Source organism: Schistocerca cancellata, chromosome 12 (genome assembly GCF_023864275.1).
Source record: "Schistocerca cancellata isolate TAMUIC-IGC-003103 chromosome 12, iqSchCanc2.1, whole genome shotgun sequence".
NCBI lineage: Eukaryota > Metazoa > Arthropoda > Insecta > Orthoptera > Acrididae > Schistocerca > Schistocerca cancellata.
Genome location: NC_064637.1, coordinates 126,937,886 through 126,965,733, shown reverse-complemented (window position 1 = coordinate 126,965,733; position 27,848 = coordinate 126,937,886). Strand labels below are relative to the sequence as shown.

The 27,848-nt window shown below is 42.9% G+C and overlaps 1 protein-coding gene across 1 annotated transcript in view; it reads right to left on the bottom strand.

The window, feature by feature from the left end:
• Positions 1-3,747: 3,747 nt before the first annotated feature.
• LOC126109793 (carbonic anhydrase 2-like) overlaps positions 3,748-27,848 on the bottom strand; it is a 135,991-nt gene continuing 111,890 nt past the window's right edge. The window contains exons 4-7 of the mRNA XM_049914850.1: positions 25,389-25,527; positions 20,986-21,091; positions 9,807-10,034; positions 3,748-5,423 (exon numbers count right to left, since the gene is read on the bottom strand). Coding sequence (XP_049770807.1) covers positions 5,229-5,423; positions 9,807-10,034; positions 20,986-21,091; positions 25,389-25,527 — 668 coding nt within the window. The 3' untranslated portion in view covers positions 3,748-5,228. The remainder of the gene's footprint in view (positions 5,424-9,806; positions 10,035-20,985; positions 21,092-25,388; positions 25,528-27,848) is intronic.

The window sequence follows — 27,848 nt, the reverse complement described above, 5'->3', positions numbered from 1 at the left end:
AATTGGGGAGACAAGAAATTTGTGGCACAACTTGACCAAAAGAGGGGATCACTTGGTAGGATGTATTCTGAGACCTAAAGGTATCACCAATTGAGTTTTGGATGGAAGTGTGGGGAGTAAAAATCAAAGAGGGGAACCAAGAGACTAATACGGTAAGCACATTCAGAGGGATGTAGGTTGCAGTAGTGATTTGGAGACGAAGATGCTTGCACAGGATAGAGTAGCATGGAGAGCTGCATCAAACCAGTCTTTGGACTAAAGACAACAACAACAACAACAACAACAGCAACAGCTACATCCAAATCCACAACTCATGTAGGTATTCTTATCTTGTATTCGTTTGGTGTCTAGGGCTGCAGGTCCATGGCTTCATGTAAATGTTTGGGATGATCTTGTTAACATTATAAATGACATGTAAACAATTTGAATAATTGGCTTATTATAGTTCTGCATGTAAACAACGTGAGGTCAATGTACTGAATGACTCGAATAGCCATCTGCCTCAGTAGGCATCGTAGGAAAAAATAGTGCAGCACCATCTTGGAGAAATTTAAGTTACGTTGATGGTAGACAGATAGTGCAGTGCACCAAATATCACTGGAAATTCTTCACAAATTGCTGGTTCCAGTAGCATGCAAACTACATCTACATCTACATGATTACTCTGCAATTCACAGTTAAGTGCTTGGCAGAGGGTTCATCGAACCACAATCATACTATCTCCCTACCATTCCACTCCCGAACAGCGTGCGGGAAAAATGAACACCTAAACCTTTCTGTTCGAGCTCTGATTTCTCTTATTTTATTTTGATGATCATTCCTACCTATGTAGCTTGGGCTCAAAAAAATATTTTCGCATTTGGAAGAGAAAGTTGGTGACTGAAATTTCGTATATAGATCTCGCCGTGACGAAAAACGTCTTTGCTTTAATGACTTCCATCCCAACTCGTGTATCATATCTGCCACACTCTCTCCCCTATTACGTGATAATACAAAACGAGCTGCCCTTTTTTGTAGCCTTTCGATGTCCTCCGTCAATCCCACCTGGTAAGGATCCCACACCGCACAGCAATATTCTAACAGAGGACAAACGAGTGTAGTGTAAGCTGTCTCTTTAGTGGACTTGTTGCATCTTCTAAGTGTCCTGCCAATGAAACGCAACCTTTGGCTCGCCTTCCCCACAATATTGTCTATGTGGTCTTTTCAACTGAAGTTGTGTCTCTTTAGTGGACTTGTTGCATCTTCTAAGTGTCCTGCCAATGAAACGCAACCTTTGGCTCGCCTTCCCCACAATATTGTCTATGTGGTCTTTTCAACTGAAGTTGTTCGTAATTTTTACACCCAGGTACTTAGTTGAGTTGACAGCCTGGAGAATTGTACTATTTATCGAGTAATCGAATTCCAACGGAGTTCTTTTGGAACTCGTGTGTATCACCTCACACTTTTCATTATTTAGCGTCAACTGCCACCTGCCACAGCATACAGCAATCTTTTCTAAATCGCTTTGCAACTGATACTGGTCTTCGGATGACCTTACTAGACAGTAAATTACAGCATCATCTGCGAACAACCTAAGAGAACTGCTCAGATTGTCACCCAGGTCAGTTATATAGATCAGGAACAGCAGAGGTCCCAGGACACTTCCCTGGGGAACACCTGATATCACTTCAGTTTTACTCGATGATTTGCCGTCTGTTACTACGAACTGCGACCTTCCTGACAGGAAATCACGAATCCAGTTGCACAACTGAGACAATACCCCATAGGCCCGCAGCTTGATTAGAAGTCGCTTGTGAGGAACGGTGTCAAAAGCTTTCCGGAAATCTAGAAATACGGAATCAACTTGAGATCCCCTGTTGATAGTGGCCATTACTTCGTGCAAATAAAGAGCTAGCTGCGTTGCACAAGAATGATGTTTTCTCAAACCATGCTGATTATGTTTGTAATGTTTTGGCTGAACCGGGTTGAAAGGGTTAAAAACGTCTAATAACAGAAAAATGAAAAATAAGAAAAATCTAGCGATGTTATGACGGATATTATATGATTCTGTCTGATCAGAGGATTACAGAACTGTAATTGGACCTCATCTAAGCAGTATATTAAGAAAGCTGTTGATGGGTCTTTATTGAAGTTTTAATCAATAAATAAGTATTAAAACATTGTCTGTAGTGAAACTAGCTGCCAGAATTGAGGTATTTTGACCACTTGCTGCGATTGAAATACATCAGCTGCTTCAAAAGGGCTTTTAAAAATAGTATCAGAATTAAGATGAGCAGTTTTCTCATATCAGGTTTTGCAGGAAAAGTGGGATCAAAGCATTTCCCACACATTTGTTATGCCACTGTGGATAAAAGATGATTCTGGCTGCCAGTACTTGTTAGTAAAGCTGGAGATAATTTCTAAAGATGAAATCAAATACAAAAACTTCAAATAAATATAAATAAAAAGGATCAGTGTGAAAGTAAACAAATAATTTCAAGCCATTTTGTATAATGGCTGACTCTTTAACTGTTATGTTGCATGAGAACAAATTTTTATTGTGTAGAATTTAGGTTATGATGAACAAAGCAGTTTCCATCTGAAGCAATCAATCTGCAACACATCAGCTGACCACACCTGATATCCTTGTTTATGAAGTGTGTAGCAAGCTGAATAGAATTTTATCACAAGTGGTACCATGACACTGTGACGTACAGGGTGACGCAGAAAAACAGGAACATTTCCACAATCCAATTAAACTAGAAGTGATGAAGGAAAGAAATTGCATTACAACTTTGCCATTTATGAAACATTTATGGCATTTACCATTTTTTGAAAATTATGTTCTTCGGATGGTGTCCTCCTGTACGAATACATTCGTGAAGTCTGCTGTTGAGATTCCTCATTGACTGCTGCAACATCTCAGCTGAGACACTGTCAATTACATCCTAAATTCTCCATTTTAAGTCATCCAGGGTTCTAGGTTGAGTCATGTAGACTTTGCTCTTGAGGTAGCCACACGAGAAAAAAATCACAAGTGGATTGCCATTGTGTCAATAACTGTCAATGCCGATCATTACATGGAGATGTTACAAACTTTCGTTACACCTGCATTGAACAACTGTCCAAACATTCAAGAAGCCTGGTTTCAACAGGATGGAGCGATGTTACACACTTCACAGCAGTCAATGGCATATGTGTGAATTGTGTGGCAGCTGTGTGATGTCACAATTCGGTAACATTACCTGGTCCCCTTGATTGCCAGATTTATCCATTCATGATTTTTTTTCTTGTGGGGCTACCTAAAGAGCAAAGTCTACATGACTCTACCATGTGCCGTGGATGAGCTAAAACAGAGAATTCGAGGTGCAGTTCACAGTATCCCAGCTGAGCTGTTGCATCGGTCTATGAGGAATCTCAACAACAGATTCCACGAATGTATTCATACAGGAGGACACCATCTAAAGGATGAAATTTTTAAAAAATGATAAATACCATCAAAGTTTCATAAATGGCAAAGTTATAAGGTTTCAATTACTATGAATGCAATTTCTTTCCTTCATCACTTCTAGTTTTATTGGAGTTTGGAAATGTTCCTGTTTTTCTGTGTCACCCTGTACAAATAGTAGATTTCTTTTCTCTGGTGTGTATACTGTAACTGACGTACTGAAACAAACATTTACTATGACAAGAGGACAAAGCAAGGTATTTTGAGGTACTATAGATAAGTTGAGAACTTGATTTAATATACAATAAATAATACTTTTATTTCACATTGTTGTCCCATGTCATCCAATACACATATTACTTACTCTATACGTAATCACATAAATATTAGTAAATTTATACATGAGTGTCAGTTTAAACACTCCCATTATCTTTATGAACCTGCTTAATTTTTTGTATTGTATGTAATAATGTATAATTTAATATTCCACATGTCTTCGGCATATAGATTTAAATGGCAGATAAATATTTTCTTTGAAAGGATTTGGTGTCATGTATTCCATTTGCTCAATGTAAAGCTAACACATACATGCACACAACTTGATGGAAAATTGTTTTTAAGTTTGTGAGAATTACATTTATATTCAGCATAATCTACACAACATACAGCAAATAAATACAATACATTATTAACAAACATTTTGTCAGGGATTGTTGGTGACTAATTTATTAATTAGAAATACTCTAGTCATAGTATTTTATTTCCCCACTTCATTGCAACATGATCCTGACCTACAACTCAATTCTCAGGAACTCCATTAATTTTTTGGTATTACATATGCTTCAGTTCATCACCTTCATTTTACCATGAAATGTGTCTTCTGCATCAAGAAAAACTTTCACATTTGCACTTCACACCTTAAATAACAAAACATTTTAATGTGTAAGTGCTAATGCAGAAGTTTTTCACCAGTGCAAAAGATGAACATGTCAAGGACAAATGATGGTGATTGTCATTTTTTGACATTACATCTCTGCAGTTTATGTACTATGTACTCCTTGAGAAAGGAGTGCATTGGGCTAAAACAGAAGAATAATCTTTGTGAATGAAAACTGCATTTTATTAACAGAATGTTTCTGTCTTAAATAAATAAAAAAAATAAATAAAGAAATGATACAGGAATGGCATACTGTGAGATGATTATCACAACTTTCTGATCAAACAGAAAAGTTAGGCATCTGGTTAAAGAGTTCCAGATTTTATTAAGAGAAATGATCTGTTAAATTGCTATCTTTGTACACTGGATGTTACATTAGACAATTTTTTAACTGTAGATATGGTGGCTGTAACAAATTCATGCCAATGGTATATGCAGATACTGGCATTTATGTAGTTGTGTTCATCATGAACATATTATAGAAGTGTGAAATGGCGAGCTTATATTAATAAGTACATTAGAAGATAATATACAAATGTTTGTATCATCAAACATACTTGCATATGAGAATAGGTACTGTATAAGGAAATGCTGTTCACAACGTGTACAAGAGAGCAACTGCATTCATTTGTCGGCATACAAAAATTGTGCATTTGTACTGTATTCCTTCTCTCTTCTGTTATATTTCTGACAAGGGTCATTCCACACATTTGGCTGTCACCATCAACACCTTCCTCAAAGGACGGAAGTCATCTTTACAAGACACTCAAGAGTGATCAGAAGGGTGCAGTGGTGACCCCAGCATCATGTTTCCCTGCCTGTAGATAACTAAATGACTGACAGCACACCTGCAGACAGTGGACACTAGTGGTGCCTCCAGAGCAGAGTGAACAGGGCAGTCAGCAGCGTCTGAAAAGATGTGGTTGGGGCCCGAGGGGCCACCGCAGGGGGAAGATTCCCCACGTTGAAGAGCACTGCCCTGTCTCCCAGAGGCTGTACCGGCCGGAAATTGTGCGTCAGCAGGCCGTCTTCGGACTTCATCTTACGGAACACATCCACCTGTGACAGACATCTCAATCAGAACCTTGCTTTACATCCAAGTAGATTGTGGCAACTAGGCATAAAAGAATCCGAGAAAAGGAGTCATATAATTCCACAGTATTTGTCTTTTCCCATGAACTGTGACCCTGTTGCAATGGGGTGGCTTGTGTGTCTCAACAGCATAATTAACTCTGCCACATGTGCAACCAGATTGGTGAGGTATCTGTGTTTAGGTCAGACTAACTTAGGGTTCTTAAACAGGGGTAGCAACCTTTTTAGTATTTGCAGAGGCAACAGTCTGAATGACTGGCTGATTTAGCCCTCTTAACTTTAACCAAAATATTTTTACTTTTTTGGTGTTGTGGCACAACTGAAATCAAGAGCAAAATCATGGACGTGGTCCTGTTGCATATGGCATGCCCTTATCTACTTTCAAACTGGTTTACTCATCCAGCTATTGGGGGCCTACAGTTTAATTTGGAGTCCAAAATATGCCAGAATCCAGCATTTTTTACATTAATAAACAATGCTAGAGATGAAAAAAGTAATGAATGCCAGAAAAAAACCTAGATTGCTACTCACCACAAAGATGACGGATTGAGTTACAGACATGCACAATGAAAAGACCATTACATGTTTAACTTTCGGCCAAAGCTTTCTTCATCTACATCTACATCTACATGATTACTCTGCAATTAACATTTAAGTGCTTGGCAGAGGGTTCATCGAACAACAAACATACTAGAGCTTCCTGGCAGATTAAAACTGTGTGCCGGGCCAAGACTCGAACTTGGGACCTTTGCCTTTCGCAGGCAAGTGCTCTACCAACTGAGCTACCCAAGCATGATTCATGCCCCATCCTCACAGCTTTACTTCTGCTGCCAGTACCTTGTCTCCTACCTCCCAAACTTCACAGAAGCTCTTCTGCAAACCTTGCAGAACTAGCACTCCTGAAAGAAAGGATATTGCGGAGACATGGCTTAGCCACAGCCTGGGGGATGTTTCCAGAATGAGATTTTCACTCTGCAGCAGAGTGCGTGCTGATATGAAACTTCCTGGCAGATTAAAACTGTGTGCCAGACCAAGACTCGAACTCGGGACCTTTTGCCTTCGCGGGCAAGTGCTCTGGCAACTGAGCTACCCAAGCATGATTCACACCCCGTCATCACAGCTTTACTTCTGCAGTTGGTAGAGCACTTGCCCACGTAAGGCAAAGGTCCCGAGTTCGAGTCTCAGTCCGGCACACAGTTTTAATCTGCCAGGAAGTTTCATATAAGCGCACACTCCGCTGCAGAGTGAAAATCTCATTTTGCCATTTGGGCAGCAAAATAACTAATGATGGCTGAAGCAGAGAGGATACAAAATGTAGACTAACAATGGCAAGAAAAGGGTTTCTGAAGAAGAGAAATTTGTTAACATCAAATATAGACGCAATACATTAGGAAGTATTTTCTGAATGTATTTGTCTGGAGGGTAATCATGTATGGAAACAAAATATGGATGATAAACAGTTTAGACAAGAATAGGATAGAAGCTTTCAAAATGTGACGCTACATAAGAATGCTGAATATTAGATGTGTAGATAACATAATTAATGAGGAAGTACTGAATAGAATTGGGGAGACAAGAAATTTGTGGCACAACTTGACCAAAAGAGGGGATCACTTGGTAGGATGTATTCTGAGACCTAAAGGTATCACCAATTGAGTTTTGGATGGAAGTGTGGGGAGTAAAAATCAAAGAGGGGAACCAAGAGACTAATACGGTAAGCACATTCAGAGGGATGTAGGTTGCAGTAGTGATTTGGAGACGAAGATGCTTGCACAGGATAGAGTAGCATGGAGAGCTGCATCAAACCAGTTTTTGGACTAAAGACAAAAGAATTGCTGCTTCCAGTAGCATTCAAACTACATCTACATCTACACGATTACTCTGCAATTCACATTTAAGTGCTTGGCAGAGGGTTCATCGAACCACAATCATACTATCTCCCTACCATTCCACTCCCGAACAGCGTGCGGGAAAAACGAACACCTAAACCTTTCTGTTCGAGCTCTGATTTCTCTTATTTTATTTTGATGATCATTCCTACCTATGTAGCTTGGGCTCAAAAAAATATTTTCGAATTCGGAAGAGAAAGTTGGTGACTGAAATTTCGTATATAGATCTCGCCGTGATGAAAAACGTCTTTGCTTTAATGACTTCCATCCCAACTCGCGTATCATATCTGCCACACTCTCTCCCCTATTATGTGATAATACAAAACGAGCTGCCCTTTTTTGTAGCCTTTCGATGTCCTCCGTCAATCCCACCTGGTAAGGATCCCACACCGCACAGCAATTTTCTAACAGAGGACGAATGAGTGTAGTGTAAGCTGTCTCTTTAGTGGACTTGTTGCATCTTCTAAGTGTCCTGCCAATGAAACGCAACCTTTGGCTCGCCTTCCCCACAATATTGTCTATGTGGTCTTTCCAACTGAAGTTGTTTGTAATTTTTACACCCAGGTACTTAGTTGAGTTGACAGCTTGGAGAATTGTACTATTTATCGAGTAATCGAATTCCAACGGATTTCTTTTGGAACTCGTGTGTATCACCTCACACTTTTCATTATTTAGCGTCAACTGCCACCTGCCACAGCATACAGCAATCTTTTCTAAATCGCTTTGCAACTGATACTGGTCTTCGGATGACCTTACTAGACAGTAAATTACAGCATCATCTGCGAACAACCTAAGAGAACTGCTCAGATTGTCACCCAGGTCAGTTATATAGATCAGGAACAGCAGAGGTCCCAGGACGCTTCCCTGGGGAACACCTGATATCACTTCAGTTTTACTCGATGATTTGCCGTCTGTTACTACGAACTGCGACCTTCCTGACAGGAAATCACAAATTCAGAAACAAAAACAAACACACAATCACCCAAGCAAGCACACCATGTACACACACATTACCACCATCTCCAGCAGCTCAAACCAAAAGGGAAATGGAGCCATGCTGACTCCAGTGCCATGGCCAGGTGTGTTTGGGTTTGTGATGAATATCGACAGTGTGAACAACCTGATTGAAGTGGTCCCACAGATTCTTGGTGGCCAGGGAAGTATGGTAAACTCATCTTGGTGTTCTTTGAACTGCACACTTCCGCTGTAAGCTGTGTGACACATTGCACTGTCCTGCTGATAGATGCCTTCATGGTGAGGAAAGATAAATTACATGTAGGGATGGACTTGGTCCCCAGTGATAGATGTGTAGCAGTGCTGATCCATTGTGCCTTCCACGATGACATGATCACCCAGGGAATGCCACAATAACATTCTCCAGACCATAACACTTCCTCCTTGTGTGCTTTCAGATGTTTCACGCCAATGGCCATTTATCCAATGAAGCATAAAAAGTTATTCATCTGAAAAGACTACCTGTCTTCACTCAGTGGACATCGATTTGTCATACTGATATGCAAACTCAGGCCTTCGTTGCTGATGAACAGCAGTCAGCATGGGTGAATGAACCAGGTGCTTGCTACAGAGACCCATACGCAACAATGTTCACTCAACTGTCATAGAGGTGACACTATTGGTTTGCCTGTACACATTCCTCTGCAGCTATTGTTCATCCCTGCTGTCTGTATTCTGTGATGCACCAAATTTGCCTCAATGCCAGTTTTGGATAGCACAATTTTGCCATGCATGCTATGTTTTAACTACAGTGGCACATGAACATTTTGCAGACTGCTGTTTCAGAAATGCTTCCACCCTTGGTCTGAAAGCCAAGATAATGCCCACTTGGATGACAGGTAAATTGCTCTGTTTCTGAATTACAACAACTACTGCACAGTTTCTTGTGTCCTCTGATGCATTTTATATATCCTCCACAGCAAGTGCTGCCACCTGTCGTATGTCAGTGTTCATTATACATTGCCGTCGAACACAGTCGGTGGTCACATTAATGTGACTGGACCGTGCATAAGTTACTATCAGTTTGATCTAATTTTTGATTTTTGCAAACTTAAGATGGATCTATTTGATGGTTTAGTGATGAGAAGCAATTATGAACTACAGTTTCCCATGGCTTCCACACTTTGGCATTGGTGGGGACTGGGATCAGTTCTCCCCGCAAGTCTGGCCTGAGAGGGCAGCCTTTCAAGCCCTCCAGAACATTGATGTTGATATATTTCAGTGCCACTGATAATTATGTCATTGAGAACTCTACAATCAACATCATCATTATCTCATACCACACCATCAGAAAGTACCTGGATTTAACATTGGCATGAATATGCCAGGGGACTAATTACTTTGCCTGGTGAGCTGTGTCTCACAAAACACACACACACAACTAAGAAAAAAACTGTATCTAAAGCATCTGGTGCCACCTAGAGATTGGTGGCCACGCCTGGGTTACCTGTCTGTGGGAGAGCAGGGTAGGCGTCTTGAACTCTATCCAGGTGACGACCTCGGAGCAAGGCGGCGTGGTGAGTGATCCATTGTATGTGAAGTAGAGCTCTCGGTTATCGGGCAGCAAGTCGCCCAGGAGCAGGGCCCTCCTCAGTGGCACCTTGGAGCCCGGTGCTTCCACCTGTGGGATGGCCTCTGCCAGCTCTGCGTACACCGGATTGTCATCTCCAAACACCTGCATCAGTAAATTGCATGTCTCAAAAACAGTAATGCAAAATTACATGTGTAATTGCAATGAAAAATGTGGAAGATATGGACAGGTGTGAATATTGTTGCACTGTTGTGGTTGCACTATATGTACATGTATTATGTATAGAGAAATGGAGTAAGTGATAGAAGCCGACTTTGGGTAAGATCTGATAGGATTCCAGAGAAATGTAGGAACAACGAGGGAATATTGACCCTGCGACTTGTCATAGAAGATAGTTGAAAGGCATACTCACATTTACAGGACCTGTAGATTTGGAAGAAGCTTTTGATGATATCGGCTGAGGTACTGTCTTTGAATTTTTGAAGGTAGCAGAGATGAAACACATAGCATAATGTCATCCACATCTTGTGTGAAAGCTTAACTGCAGTTACCCAAGTTGAAAGACATGAAACTGAGGCAGTGCACTGTGGACCATCTTTAAATGTCACAGTAGCAGAATGGGAATGATGTTTGAGCTTGTGACATTCCCAGCCACATACAACACATATTTGATTTGTGCCCAAGTATGTCTGGCAAACATCACAAGTGATGAAATGTCCATCTTATCTTTGTGTTCAGTTGTGTTGCAGGACTTCATTTCAGACAGAATGAACGAGAAACTTGTTCTGGCACCTTCCCGGAGCTTTTTTTTTCCTCCTCCATTGCAATAATTTGGCACTGAAGATTTAAAATAGTATACATGTTTTCACCAGAGATTTAAAAAAATTCAGTGAGTAGAAGACAAATGGCATTTGAAGCTTGACTAAATATCTTAACTCTTGTGTCTCATGTGACATTGTGTTTTGTTTTTCCTAATACTTCTGGAAGCCAGTATAGTATGCGACACTGATGGGACAAGAATATCTTCACAGTCATTCATCAGTGAATGCTTTATTAATTTATACTGGACTCACATTTACCAAGCAGCTACAATTTCCAAAAATCGAAACTTGTGATTTTGTATGGTGGGGAGGGGACAGGTTTTGTATGGTGCAGATTTGTAGTCCGGTACATAACATTTTAGAAATTATGCATTGCTTTGTAGTCCAGACTTGGTTTGTATTATGACAGCTCATTAATGTAAGGAAACACAGTTTAAGTTATTATTTTGTAAAGAATACAAACAAGCATCACTACTTGTAGTCAACTTAAGATCCCAAAAGACAATGAAGCAGTTGATGGTGAGACACATACCTGCATTGTGAACACTAAGATGTGGAGAATAGAATTTCAGTCAGCAATATATACCTCTCAGGTACGTGACTTTCCGGTACTTACTTATGAAAAGTTCTGCCTTTAATGAATTTTGATTTGCATCTGCTACAGTGAATGAACAATGAGTAAAAACAGGAGAAATAAGTGTAACAACATTAACATTTCAATATTTGAGCTAAATGTAAGAAACAGCATTATTCCAAGAGTTGTGGCATTTCCTGTTCAATATTGTTGAAATGTTGAATACTGAATGTTCACTCCATACACATTCCTGCTCTATAATGTGAAGCAGCCCTAATAAAAAAACACCTCTATAAACACCATCATTCATGAGTGGACTGGCATTTTGAACAACACAAAAATTGTCTTAATGACACATTCAGTGCTAAATGAGCACAGTTGTGAGTGTTTTTTTTTTTAGAATGCTAGTTCTTTTCGTATGGAATCACTGTTTATTTTACACAACTTAGTTTGCAAGAAGGATGCAGTATGGATGAAATTTATAAATGATAATAATCAGCTTTCTCCCAAAATCGAAAAAGAGGGCCACATTAGTAGGTGAGATGACAGAATAAGATTAAACTGACAGTGGGGTAATATTAAAATTTAATGCAGTACACTGCAGGAGTTGCTGCTTGGCCTGCTCTGTTATAGGGATAAATAAATGTTTACTTGGAGCACTGGATGACTCCCCTAAAACTGTAATGTTTGCTGGTGACACAAGCCTGCTGATAAAAGGTCCAAACAGGTCCATAGCAGATACAGGCAGGAGAATAATGGTACAGGCTTGCAACTGCAACTGGTTCACAACCTGCAGCTTACTCTTACAAAATCTCACATTATACAATTTCAAACATTATAAAGTACTTTGGTAGACCAGAAGTAGTGTTCACTGGGCAGAGACTCTATGAGGCTCCATATGCGAAGTTACTGGGCATCCAGAATGATAACAAACTGAGGTGTCACCAGCATGTGGACAGGTTAGTGCTGCCTGTTCTGCACGCAGATATCTCCCCCACTTTGCTGACCTGCAAGCAGGGTTGCTTGGCATACTTTCACACAATGTGACCATGTAGACTTTCCCGACATATTAGTATATCGGATTCTTGTCAGGTTTCCAGCCAGATCAAACTGTCACCTGAGCACAATTTTTCAGCAGTCCACCTGGCCACCATCATCAGGTGCGAAAGGCTTCGCTGCTCTCCCCAATAACTGATGATTCCACTCTTTTTTTTTCTTTATAGTGATTTTATTCCCTGGCCCCATATGGGCAGGGGAGGGCTATCAGCGGCACAATCCACCACTCTTCAGCTGAGTGACATGACAACTAAAACAAGAATAAACAGTTTCATATAAGGCGATAAAAAGGGGGAACATAAAACAGAGTAAGGGGACATAATGAAGGTAAAAATACACTGACATGGAGACGTTCACAGGGGGACAATTAAAAAAGTCGACATAAAGTTAAAAAAACACAGTTGGCGATTCTTAAAACACAAAGAAGACACTGAAGGCGCACACACAGGTTAAAAGTCGGCCACAGTATTAAAAACACTCCAGAACAACACACTTTAAACCCTCTTTGAGCACACACGATGAAGAATGAAACTGCCAAGTAGGACCTGTCCAGGGAGAGGCTGGAGAGGATGGAAAAGGAGGGGAGAGCAAGGTGCAGCAGGGGAGGCAGTGGGATGAAAAGAGTAGGGGCGTCAGCGGGTACACCAAGAGACAGGAGACTGGTGGGGCAGGTGACGAAGAGGGAAGACAAGGCACAGGGGAGTGCACAGACACTGAAGGGGAGCACAAGAGAGGGAGGGGGAGTAGGAGGGGAAAGCCACTCAGGAGAAGGGAGTGAGAGGAGAGGGAGCCCTGTGGAGGAGACAGGAGGAAGATGGGGTTAGAGTTGGTAGGGAGGGTAGATTTCAGGGTGAAGCTCATCATCTGGGAGGGGTGGATGGTGGAAGTTGCATTGGGAAAGGAGGCGGAGGGTGTGGAGATGGAGAGAGGGTGGGGCACAACGGTAAAGGCGTGGCAGTGGACTGGGTATGGAGAGAATGGGAGATACCAGAGGGTGAGGGAGATCAATGCAGCAGACAATATATAGTGTGCAGATGTGTTCAAGGAAAAGGAGAAGGTGGGGGAACGGGATGAGGTCGTAGAGGATGCGTGTGGGGAACGGAAGGCGGATGTGGAAGGCGGATGTGGTAGGCGAGGCAGAGTGGGTGGCGTTCGAGGATTTGGAGGGATTTATAGAACCTAGGAGGGGCGGAAATTCCAACCACGCTGCCATAACAGAGGATGGGGCAGATCAAGGATTTGTAGGTGAGAAGGATGGTGGAAGGATGCAGACCCCATGTCCGGCCGGACAGGAGTTTCAGGAGGCAGAGGCGGGTGTGAGCTTTGTGTTGGATGGTAAGGAGATGGGGAGTCCAGGTGAGGTGGCGGTCGAGGATGAGGCCAAGATATTTTAGGGTATGAGTGAGGTGGATAGGACGGCCATAAATGGTGAGGTAGAAATCATGGAGACAGATGGAGAGGGTGGTGCAGCCTATGATGATCACCTGTATCTTGGAGGGGTTGATACAGAGGAACCACTGGTTGCACCAAGCGGTGAATTGGTCAAGGTGGGTTTGGAGGGTACGTTGGGACTGTTAAAGGGTAGGATAAAGGGCTAGGAAGGCGGTGTCATCAGAAAACTGGAGGAGATGAACAGGCGGGGGAGGTTTGGGCATATCAGCAGTGTACAGGAGATAGAAGGGAAGGGAAAGGATGGAGCCTTGGGGCATGCTAGCAGAGGGATAGAAAGTATGGGAGTTGGAACTGTGGATAGTCACATAGGAGCGACGATGGGAGAGGAAGGAAGCAATGAGATGGACGAAGTTGATGAGGAGCGCATAAGTCTGCAGCTTAAAGAGGAGCCCGGGATGTCAGACACAGTCATAGGCGTTCTGGAGGTCAAGGGAAACAAAGGTAGCGGAGTGACGGGAGTTAAGTTGGAGTGAACGAAGATTGGCAAGGTTAAGGAGCTGGTTGTCGGCGGAGAAGGAAGGCCGGAAGCCACATTGGGTAAGGGGAAGAAGGTGGTGCTGGTTAAGGTGGTGGTGATTACGGTGAGAGAGGATGGTCTTGAAGACCTTACTGAACACAGAGGTGAGGCAGATGGGATGATAGGAAGAGGTATCAGAGGGGGGTTTGTTGAGTTTAGGGAACAGCAGGACACAGGAAGTCTTCCAGAGGTTGGGGGTAAAATACTGTGGAGAGGAGGACATTGTACAGGACAGTCAGGAAGGATGGGGGGGGGGGGTTCCTTCAGGTGGCAGTAGGTGACACCATCGTGACCAGGGGCAGCATTGCGTTTAGAGCGGAGGACGATTGTGATGTCGGGTGCGGTAATGGGAGTGTTGATGTCTGAGGGGGCTAACCGATCCAAGTACTGGAAGCTAGCGGCAAGCGGTGGGACAGAGATGTCAGTGCAGTCAAGGACGGTGGGGAAGAGGGAGTAATCAAAATGGGGATCGTCAGGAATGGAGAAGACCTCGGAGAGGTGGGAAGCAAACTGGTTAGCCTTACTGAGGTTGTCAGGAAAGGGTCGATCGTCATGGAGGATAGGGTAATGTGGGGTGGGATGGCTACCAGTAAGGCGAGGGAAGGCTGACCAGTACTTGGAGGGGTTGACAAGGAGGGTGGAGTTGAGGCGTGTGCATGTCTGGCGCCAGTCCCGGCGTTTCTTTGCTGTAAGGAGGTTCCGTGTGTGTCGCTGTAATTGCCGATGTCACTCGCAAATGACTGCACCTTTATATGCATCGGAAATACAACAGTGCATGCGCTAGATACAGTGCGCACGCGCTCAATCGTTCCTGCTGCCAACTGGCGCAAAAGGAGTTGCAGCGCCTCTGGTGGTGTATACTGTTGAAAACGATATATCGTTACAAATGATTATTCATTGCCGGCCGATTCAGGTGCCGTTGTTTCTTCATGTCTGATAAAACAGGAGTCCTAGTTTTACTTAGTAGGTATCCATTATCACGAATAATAATATTATCTGCTGGCCTGATGTCGACAGATTCTTTTAAAACACAATCCCAGTACCGCGAAGCGTTTGCAACTACTTGCGTTTCATTGTGTAGCGTCGCTCTGTAAGGCAATACTCAGCCACCGCAGATTTACCTGGTTGTTGTAATCGCGTATGGCGATGATGTTCAATACACCTGTCGTTGACGGTACAAATAGTTTGGTCAATGTAATTTTTCCCGCACTCACACGATATTTTGTAAACGCCAGACTTCCTCAAACATAAATCATCTTTGACAGAGCCAAGTAGTGCTCGAATCTTAACTGACGGACTAAAAACACATCTGATCTCATGTTTCTTCAAAAGTCTACCTATCTTGGCGGACACGTTCCCAGCATACGGAAGAAAAGCCACAGACCTAAAGGTGTCTTCAGAAGGTTCAGGTAGAGGTCCAAACTCAAAAGCACGTCGAATTTGTCGGTCCCTATAGCCGTTATTATTGAACACGTCCTTAACATTTACAGCTCCTGCGATAAATTGTCAGCATCCGAGACAGCATATGCTCGTTTAACCAAGGTCCGAAGGACTCCTGTACGTTGAAAAGGTGGATGGCAACTGGTAGCATGTAAATACCTGTCGGTATGAGTCGGTTTCCTGTAAACACCGTGTCCAAGAGTTCTGTCTTCTTTTCTACAAACTAGTACATCCAAAAAAGGTAACTTTCTCTCCTTTTCAATTTCCATCGTGAATTTGATGTTAGTATGAAGACAATTAAAATGGTCCAATAACCGGTGCAAAGAGTCAATTCCTTGTGGCCAAAGAAGAAACATATCGTCAACATAGCTCAGACAACACGAAGGCTTGAAAAAAGATGTTTTCAGGGCCATATCCTCAAAGTCCTCCATAAAAAGATTACCGACTAGGGGGGATAAAAGACTCCCCATAGAAACACTGCCGGTTTGTTCAAAGTATTTGTCATCAAATAAAAAATAGATTTTCATTAATTAAAAACAGTGACTTTTCAAGAGGGACCCGAGTAAAAAGTGATACCACATCAAAACCAACAAGTAAATCAGAGGGACCAAGACAAAGCAACTTTAAACGCTAAAAAACGTCAACACTTGATAGCGGGAAATGATACTTGTCGACGGACTGTGATTAATCTTACAAGTAAGGAACTGGATGATGTCACGGTTTCAGTGTTAGAAAAAGTTTTAAACTTCGCATCCACGCCTAGAAGCATTCCCACTATGGAATTCATTTCTTCTGTTGAACAAGCTGTGTTTCGTCTTCTGGAAGAACAGGCGGAAGAGATTAGACAGGAGGTTTCTCCCCTTTTGCGTCGGGCTCGGCCTCCACAAAGTAACATTTCTCCAGCTGAACGAGCAGCCAGACCCTGAATTGTTAATCTTACCAGCAGACAAAGGTAATGCTACCGTTTTAATCTCAAAGGCAGAGTATGTGAATAAGATGGATGATGTATATAACAGAAGGATCCCACGGGTAGCATAAAACGGACTACGATTTCACTTCTGAAGAAGAGTTCCTTACCTGAGGACACTATCAAAAAACTACGTCCTGGTGCGGCCGTTCCACCTAGATTATTCCGTTTGCCAAAGATCCATAAGGATGGGGTCCCATTGCACCCTACTGTTTCTAATGTGGGTGCGCCAACTTACAACTTGGCAAAATATTTAGCGTCGGCTCTCAGCCCTCATTTGGGTAAAAGTGTACACCATATTTCCAACTCCATGGATTTTTTTTTCAGCGTTTAAAGTTGCTTCGTCTTGGTCCCTCTGGTTTACTTGTTAGTTTTGATGTGGTGTCACATTTTACTAGGGCCCCTCTTGAAGAGTCATTGATTTTAATGAATGAAAAACTTGATATGGAAATGAAGAAGCTCTGCCGTCATGTTCTGACATCCATCTATTTCTATTTGATGACAGATACTTTGAACAAACCGGCAGTGTGGCTATGGGGAGTCTTTTATCCCCCATAGTCGGTAATCTTTTTATGGGGGACTTTGAGGATATGGCCCTGAAAAAATCTTTTTTCAAGCCTTCGTGTTGTCTGAGCTATGTTGACGATATGTTTCTTCTTTGGTCACAAGGAATTGACTCTTTGCATCAGTTATTGGACCATTTTAATTGTCTTCATCCGAACATCAAATTCACGATGGAAATTAAAAAGGAGAGAAAGTTACCTTTTTTGGATGTACTAGTTTACAGAAAAGAAGACAGAACTCTTGGACACGGTGTTTACAGGAAACCGACTCATACCGACAGGTATTTACATGCTACCAGTTGCCATCCACCTTTTCAACGTACAGGAGTCTTTCGGACCTTGGTTAAACGAGCATATGCTGTCTCGGATGCTGACAATTTATCGCAGGAGCTGCAAAATGTTAAGGACGTGTTCAATAATAACGGCTATAGGGACCGACAAATTCGACGTGCTTTTGAGTTTGGACCTCTACCTGAACCTTCTGAAGACACCTTTAGGTCTGTGGCTTTTCTTCCGTATGCTGGGAACGTGTCCGCCAAGATAGGTAGACTTTTGAAGAAACATGAGATCAGATGTGTTTTTAGTCCGTCAGTTAAGATTCGAGCACTACTTGGCTCTGTCAAAGATGATTTATGTTTGAGGAAGTCTGGCGTTTACAAAATATCGTGTGAGTGCGGGAAAAATTACATTGACCAAACTATTTGTACCGTCAACGACAGGTGTATTGAACATCATCGCCATACGCGATTACAACAACCAGGTAAATCTGCGGTGGCTGAGTATTGCCTTACAGAGCGACGCTACACAATGAAACGCAAGTAGTTGCAAACGCTTCGCGGTACTGGGATTGTGTTTTAAAAGAATCTGTCGACATCAGGCCAGCAGATAATATCATTATTCGTGATAATGGATACCCACTAAGTAAAACTTGGAATATTGTTTTATCAGACATGAACAACGGCATCTGAATCGGCAGGCTATGGATAACCATTTGTTCAAAAATGGTTCAAATCGCTCTGAGCACTATGGGACTTAACATTTGAGGTCATCAGTCCCCTAGAACTTAGAACTACTTAAACCTAACTAACCTAACGACATCACACACATCCATGCCCGAGGCAGGATTCGAACCTACGACCGTAGCGGTCGCGCGGTTCCAGACTGAAGCGCCTAGAACCGCTCGGCCACGCCGGCCGGCTAATCATTTGTAACGATATATCGTTTTCAACAGTATTCACCACCGGAGGCGCTGCAACTCTTTTTGCGCCAGGGGGCAGCAGGAATGACAGAGCGCGTGTGCACTGTATCTAGCGCATGCGCTGTTGTACTTCCGAAGAATATAAAGGTGCAGTCATTTGGGAGTGGAATCAGTTATCGGCGAGAGCAGCGCAGCTCTTCCCACCTGATGATGGCGGCCAGGTGGACCGCTGAAATATTGTGCTCAGATGACAGTCTAACCCGGCTGGAAACCCGACAAGAATTTGATATATTTTCTCTCAGTTCTGTCCTATGTTACAACAGTGTAGGGCACTTCTGCTAATTAAAAGAAAGTACTTATTCTATAGAAGTGGACAATAAAAGTAAATTGTGTGAACTGATTACTGAACATCCTGTTGAAAACTCTTCAACGACATAGTGTTTCTTGCACTTACATGCCAATACGTATACTCCCTAATGGTATTTATAGTTAATAACGAGCTAATTCAACAATTATGCAATACTGGTGGTGGAAATTATTTCCATATAGACGATGCATCCCTCTCTGGGGTTCACAATGAAAGTTTGTATTCCAGTAAAAAAGCCTATAAGTGGTGCCAGTGGGCATCAGGCTGGAAACTGGATATCAAGTATGTATAAACAAACGAAAATAATATCTCTTTAGCCACTATTGTTCTACAATTTTTCCTCAGTACTTGGATTCAGGTATATAAATTCTGCATAACTCTTAAAATTTGCATCAGATCCTGATTTTTCCACTATATAGAAAGCTTATAGTTGTGTGCGTAGAACTAAATTGCTTTGTTTCAAGTACCAACAGCAGATGAGCAATGTAGGAGGATTAGTGGTTGTTTCTCTCGTAATACACATACAGTACACTGTGATCTAAAGTATCCGGATACCCCCGAAAACATACGTTTTTCATATTAGGTGCGTTGTGCTGCCAGCTACTGCCAGGTACTCCATATCAGCGACCTCAGTAGTCATTAGACATCGTGAGAGAGCAGGATGGGGCGCTCGGCGGAATTCACGGACTTCGAAGGTGCTCAGGTGATTGGGTGTCACTTGTGTCATATGTCCGTACGTGAGATTTACGCACTCCTAAACATCCCTAGGTCCACTGTTTCCGGTGTGATAGTGAAGTGGAAACGTGAAGGGACACGTACAGCACAAAAGTGTACAGGCCGACTTCGTCTGTTGAGTGACAGAGACCGCCGACAGTGAAGAGGGTCGTAATGTGCAATAGGCAGACATCTATCCAGATCGTCACATAGGAATTCCAAACTGCAAGTACTATGACAGTTAGGTGGGAGGTGAGAACTCTTGGCTCTTAGGGTCGAGCGGCTACTCGTAAGCCACATATCACGCCGGTGAATGCCAAACGACGCCTCGCTTGGTGCAAGGAGCGTAAACATTGGACGATTGAACAGTCGAAAAACGTTGTGTGAAGTGATGAATCACGGTACACAATGTGGAGATCCGATGGCAGGGTGTGGGTATGGCGAATGCCCGGTGAACGTCATCTACCAGCTTGTGTAGTGCCAAGAGTAAAATTCGGAGGCGGTGGTGACATTATATTGTGGTCGTGTTTTTCATGGAGGGGGCTTTCACCCCTTGTTGTTTTGCTTGGCACTATCACAGCACACGCCTACATTGATATTTTAAGCACCTTCTTGTTTCCCGCTGTTGAAGAGCAATTCGAGGATGGCAATTGCATATTTCAACACAATCGAACACCTGTTCATAATGCACGGCCTTTGGCGGAGTGGTTACATGACAATTACACCCCTGTAATGGACTGACCTGCGCAGAGTCCTGACCTGAATCCTACGGAACACCTTTGGGATGATTTGGAATGTCGGCATCGTGCCAGGCCTCACCGGCCGACATTAATACCTCTCCTCAGTGCAGCACTCCGTGAACAATGGGCTGCCGCTCCACAAGAACCCTTCCAGCACCTGACTGAACGTATGCCTGCGAGAGTGGAAGCTGTCATCAAGGCTAAGGGTGGGCCAACACCATATTGAATTCCAGAATTACCGATGAAGGGCGCCACGAACTTGTAAATAATTTTCAACCAGGTGTCCCGATACTTTTGATCACATAGTCTACATAAACTAATCTAGAAGTAATCAGCATAATTACCAATTTGAGTGGATTAATGGTTCTCACAATTTGTTCTTAGTACGCTCTGCAGAAGTGGTAGGTTCTGCCTGTTAATGTATAGCTTGGCTAGTTCCATACTGCTAAACGATCTCCTATGTGATGGGAAGTATTGAAAGCGATCTTTGAATTGAGGAAGAAATGAAAGAGCTGAGCAGGTTGCTGAAAGTGGTCTGTCTCCGTGACAATAGTGTTTGATCAGGTACTTCTAATCTACTGATAACGCTGCGTTTGTTAGAAGCTGTACACTGACTGCTGGGCTAATCATCGAGCATGTGATTTGAAAACAGCTGCTAGCTTTGCACGACAGATGTCTGATGTTACCTCGTAGAAGAGCGCCACCACTGCGAGGCCGTCCTTATGGCTGAGCGCACCGTTGAAGCTGCCGTAGTCCGTCTTGTAGAACACCATGTGCAGCTCCAGGGGGAAGCTGCAACACAGTGAGTAGGCGGCGGAACTCTGGTTTAGTCGCTCGGGTACTTATTCTAGTAGACGATATAAGGGAACTGTGTTTAGAGGTTATCAAGCGTTGTTGGCTGAATCAGAGAAAGAACTATGTTTTGTGACGGAGAGGACCGTAAGAGCTGGGAAAGCGTATGGAATGGTAATAAATGTAGGAGAGACCCAAGTGATGGGAATCTGCAAACGTGAAGGTCCCATCAAAATATCGTTGGAAGGAAGGGCACTGGGAAAAGTAAAATCTGTAGGTTATCGGGAAGTTTCGTGACAGAAAATAGAAACTTTGTGGAAGAGCTAAGAAGTAGAAATGCCTTTCACGAAAAGAAGTTTTGAAAAAGTAGAAGCTATATTGATTGACAGCAGAAAGAAATCCCATTGATCATTCGACAAGTGTTTCCTCTGGAGGGTAGTATTGCACGGATGCATCATAGACATTCAAAAACCAAGAGTAAGAATTGTTTGCATCAAAAACGGTACATTAGCTTTCCTTTCAGCATTATGTGTGCACAGTTTGATTTTAAATACGAATCTAGAATTCGCCAAGTGTAAACTCTTTTCCGACCGTCTGTAAGTTGCGTGGGCCTGTTGTGTGCTGTCTGCAGGCTGAGTTCGTCCTCTGAACTTGTGCGAGACAACGAGTGTTGTCTATAAATTCATAGGAAATTGGGCGCACAGTCAGGCAAGCTGACCGTTCAAACAGTTATGGTTTCGGCATCACTATCCTTTTCATATCCCAGCTAAGAGTGGCTTTAATGTCTTATTTATCGTTTAATAACCATTGTTTAAAAGAACAACTTGAACTGTATACTATGTTCATCAAACAAACACAAACACGATGATTTGCCAGAAGCCATACCACACGTACACTAGTGTTGTTACGCTCTTAGAAGTAGATCCTACTTATATATTAGTTATCTTATTACTAACTTATGTTAAATGAAACTTTAAGATATTCTAATGTATTAACAGCCATCAACGTTTTTCCTCATCACGTTTCAGCCACGCAGTTTTTATTTCAAAAATCGTGTACCGTACAGTGACAGCCTCTATACTGTTGTCCTCTGATTTTCGTGCTGTTAATTCGCAGTATTGAACATGGCTGAGGCTGCCTAACGCTCGTCAGTGGAACATGGTTAAAGAATGGCGAGAAATAGGTTGTTCTTAATGTTTTTCATAACACTGGAGGTATCGTAGTGGAGTGTTAATCTGGTGTTCATGTATCACTGGTTCAGATCTCGTCTTGGACATCTTTCGTTTTTAGTTTAATTTCAAATGTTGTTGTTGTTATGGTCTTCAGTCCTGAGACTGGTTTGATGCAGCTCTCCATGCTACTCATCCTGTGCAAGCTTCTTCATCTCCCAGTACCTACTGCAACCTACATCCTTCTGAATCTGCTTAGTGTATTCATCTCTTGGTCTCCCCCTACGATTTTTACCCTCCACGCTGCCCTCCAATACTAAATTGGTGATCCCTTGATGCCTCAGAACATGTCCTACCAACCGACCCTTTCTTCTGGTCAAGTTGTGCCACAAACTTCTCCCCAATCCCATTAAATACTTCATCATTAGTTACGTGATATACCCATCTAATCTTCAGCATTCTTCTGCAGCACCACATTTCGAAAGCTTCTATTCTCTTCTTGTCCAAACTATTTATTTTCCACGTTTCACTTCCATACATGGCTACACTCCATACAAATACTTTCAGAAACGACTTCCTGACACCTAAATCTATATTCGATGTTAACAAATTCCTCTTCTTGAGAAACGCTTTCCTTGCCATTGCCAGTCTACATTTTATATCCTCTCTACTTCGACCATCACCAGTTATTTTGCTCCCCAAATAGCAAAACTCCTTTACTACTTTAAGTGTCTCATTTCCTAATTTAATACCCTCAACATCACCCGACTTAATTCGACTACATTCCATTATCCTCGTTTTGCTTTTGTTGATTTTCATCTTATATCCTCCCTTCAAGACACTGTCCATTCCGTTCAACTGCTCTTCCAAGTCCTTTGCTGTCTCTGACAGAATTACAATGTCATCGGCGAACCTCAACGTTTTTATTTCTTCTCCATGGATTTTAATACCTACTCCGAATTTTTCTTTTGTTTCCTTTACTGCTTGCTCAGTATACAGATTGAATAACATCGGGGAGAGGCTACAACCCTGTCTTACTCCCTTCTTAACCACTGCTTCCCTTTCATGTCCCTCGACTCTTATAACTGCCATCTGGTTTCTCTACAAATTGTAAATAGCCTTTCGTTCCCTGTATTTTACCCCTGCCACCTTTAGAATTTCAAATAGGCGTACCTATATCTCATAATTGTAAGATTCATCATTATTATAAATAACGCACGCCTTCTTGTTTCCAATTACATACTGCACGCGAAATTCCTGGTTTTATTTCAAATATAAATTCCTAATCATCGATATTTTATAATAGATTGTTAGTAAATGTTGCTTAAATTAAGAAAACATAACAATTTAAATTTTTTAGGGCAAACATGAAAAATCACATTGTTTTATACCGCAGATGTGTCACACGAACCAGTGTGATAAGTGTCGTAGAAACATGAAATTGTCTTACAGCATCGAGCACACCACACAAATGATGCATTTTTAGATTTTCCTTTGTACCATTACAATATGAACCCAACAGAACTGATCTGGAGCCAAGTTAAGAGGTTTGTCGCGAGAAACAACAGTTAAGCTGCCAGACGTAATGGAACTAACGCACGCAGATTTTTCACATGTCACTGCCGAACGCTGGCGGGATATAGAAAGCGCACGCCACGAGAGAAGAGGAGAAAATGCGGCACCTGGGTGGCTTCGTGAATTCTGTTGTCGAGTGTCGCGTTATCAACGTAGCAGACGACAATTTCAAAACTGAAATGCATTTCTCGGATTCGGATAAGGAAGAAGCTAAGAGATCACGAGACGACTGACTGTAATTAATCCCTGCAGTGGCTTCGGTATTCAACAATACGGTGAAATCCCTGCAGAATGTTTTTGCACCATACATCGCTCTCTCGGGAAAAATTATCCTGTTTAAGTTAGAAATTTTCATCAGTCTTGTTTGTAACTAGAAAACGATGTTAGGTGAGAACGAGAACATTTTATGCTTTCTGTCTGGTCACCTAAGAAGCATGCGGTAGTGCTGGAGTTTTGCCGAAATTATTTCATTCTCTTTAAAAATTAAATGACATTCGAAGCTATCTTGATTCTCTGCTCGTCTCCTTTTACGTCTCAACTGCAACTGTTCACGTCATTGAAGGTTGGCTGGACTAGCTGACTGGCCAGTGATGTCCAAGTTAAATGCGCCGGTAAAGATGTTATTGCACAGCCTATGTGCGTGTAACACAGCATGAAACGTATCCTTATGGTCCCACTTGACTACTGGACAAGCTTGGCGTCCGCTCCATATGAAACGAAATCGAATGAGACTCAAGCAAACGCGGAAGAATACATGGTGCAATGTCTAGATCAGGTTTAGCCTTACGATGAACATTTTATAGTACAATGCGCGCAAGATGACATGGCATTTTGTCAGCGGACCCTGGGAACGTAAGCACACGATCACTGCCTAACTTACAGGCTGCTGTGGGGGAGAGGCAATGTGTAGGGGAAACAAGCCGTCCCCTCCCCCTCCCTTTTCCTGTCAGAGCAGGCGCCACAGTGAAATCAACACTGGCTACTGCAACGCTACAGCGTGTCGTGTTGTTTAGTAGCTTAAGTTGGCACTACATCTACATCTACATCTACATTTATACTCCGCAAGCCACCCAACGGTGTGTGGCGGAGGGCACTTTACGTGCCACTGTCATTACCTCCCTTTCCTGTTCCAGTCGCGTATGGTTCGCGGGAAGAACGACTGTCTGAAAGCCTCCGTGCGCGCTCGAATCTCTCTAATTTTACATTCGTGACCTCCTCGGGAGGTATAAGTAGGGGGAAGCAATATATTCGATACCTCATCCAGAAACGCACCCTCTCGAAACCTGGCGAGCAAGCTACACCGCGATGCAGAGCGCCTCTCTTGCAGAGTCTGCCACTTGAGTTTGTTAAACATCTCCGTAACGATATCACGGTTACCAAATAACCCTGTGACGAAACGCGCCGCTCTTCTTTGGCACTGCTGCGTATTCCTTCGCCAGCAGGACGGGTCGAGTTACCTCACGCATACACATTACCTAGTGGCGGCTTGTGCCCTGCAGCTAGCAGCGGAGAAGCTTCGCCTGCCCGACTGGTGTGGAAGTGTGGTTGGTTACCTGTGGTTGTTGATGGTGTCCTCGCTGCCCACGGAGTCGTTGACTCCCCAGTGGAAGTGCAGCTGGGCGAACTCGTAGTCTCCCCGCAGTGGGCCGCCAGAGAGCACGGCCGGCTCGGACGTGTTGAACTGCACCAGCACTGCAAAACACGGGGGCATGAGTTCTCCGCTCTTTTCTCTGTGCGTCCGTGGCCGTTGTGGATCTGAGAATTTGGTAATGGGGACCACAAAATAAACATTGGTAGACCTCGCAGTCGCCGAACAAGCATCCAGCATGAAGCCAACGTTAACTGTGTGGTTTAACCCTTTCGTGAGCCGTGGGAAACATACTTACCACTACAATGAACTCGCTCGTAGTCCCGTGGGATTCACAGGTCCCACCTCTGTACAGTGCTACCACCTAGTGAACAGTATAGGGTACTACTTCCAATCGGAAGTTCCCGCCGTTTTTGCTGTACCTTCGCGCAGAGGCATTGTATAGCTAAGTGTTGCTCTGTAGAGGAGCCTTTCAGTGCTGTTTGCGTGACATTTTGTGACCTTTTCCTCAAAGCTATAGTACAAGGTAAATACTTTTGATTTACCCAAATTTATGAAGGAAAACGTAAAATTGGAACGAGGAGAATTCCAGTTTGAAACAAAAGGAGCCATTTCTACAGTAGAATGGATGGATAACCGTCCAGTCACTTTCCTGTCCTCAATTCATGACCAATGAGAAACAGCCACAGTGAAAAGGAAAAACAAGGATGGTACTAGTACAGAGATTTCTTGTTCTGAAGTTGTGGCAGAATACAACAAAATAATGGGTGGCGTCGATAAGTTTGATCAATTACGAGAAAGCTATGCTATTGGCAGACGCTCTGTAAAATGGTGGCATAGAATATTTTATTTCCTGGTGGACGCTGCTGCAGTGAACAGTTTTATCCTGTGGAAAATAAGTAAAAGAGAAAGTGGACAGCATGATCAGTTCACATACAGGATCCATCTAGCCAGACAATTGATCACTGGCTTCTCGTCCCAAAAAAGCCGCGGACGAAAACCTGTCTTTCTGGCAAAAGGGGTAAAGTACCTGGAGATTTTCGTCATGTGACTGTAGGGGAGCATCAACCCATTTTAGGAAAAACCTACTGGACGTGCCGTCATTGTAGTACCAAAGCTGCGGAAAAGAGCACTCGCTGTGTTTGTACATATTGTCAAATACCACTTTGCATAGACCCATGTTTAAGAAAATTTCATGGTAAGTAATTATGAACAATCATTGTAACAAGAGAAGTAAATTTATCAAATAAATATGACATATATTGAAAAAGTTGTTGCTGTCATTTAACTCCAAGGAAGGGCAGTGGGAAGAATACTTCCCACCTTGTTGTGTGACGTCACTTTCACAGTTGTTAACTACTATCTGCTCTCCATTCATTAAAAAAAAAAAACTGCTCAATAATTTTGCCCACGAAAGGGTTAACAGCTCAATTCGGATAATGCTCAGGAAGCAAAGGCAGTTGCACTCGCGGTACAAGAAAGATAGGGAGAATGAGGACAGGCAAAAGTTAGTAGAGATTCGTGCTGCTGTAAAAAGAGCGATGCGCGAAGTATTCAACCACTACCACCGCCATACCTTAGCAAAAGATGTTGCTGAAAACCCAAGGAAATTCTGGTCTTACGTAAAATCGGTAAGCGGGTCGAAGGCCTCCATCCAGTCACTCACTGATCAGTCTGGCCTGGCAATGGAAGACAGCAAAACGAAAGCTGAACTTTTAAAAGCATTTGAGAAATCTTTCACGCAAGAGGATCGTACAAACATACCGCCGTTTGAGTCTCGTACAGATTCCCGTGTGGAGGACATAGTGATAGACATCCCTGGGGTTGTGAAGCAGCTGAATGGGCTGAAAATAAATAAATCGCCAGGTCCTGATGGGATTCCAATTTGGTTTTACAGAGAGTACTCTACTGCATTGGCTCCTTACTTAGCTTGCATTTATCGCGAATCTCTTGCCCAACGTAAAGTCCCGAGAGATTGGAAAAAAGCGCCGGTGACGCCAGTATATAAGAAGGATAGAAGGACGGATCCTCAAAATTACAGAAGGACGGATCCTCAAAATTACAGACAAATATCCTCAACATCGGTTTGTTGCAGGATTCTCGAACACTTTCTCAGTTCGAATATAATGAATTTCCTTGAGACAGAGAAGTTGCTGTCCATGCATCAGCACGGCTTTAGAAAGCATCGCTCCTGCGAAAAGCAACTCGACCTTTTTTCACATGATATCTTGCGAACCATGGATGAAGGGTATCAGACGGATGCCATATTCCTTGACTTCCAGAAAGCGTTTGACTCGGTGCCCCACTGCAGACTCCCAAATATGTGAGTGGCTCGAAGACTTCTTAAAGTAATAGAACCCAGTACGTTGTGCTCGATGGTGAGTGTTCATCGGAGGTGAGGGTATCATCTGGAGTGCCTCAGGGA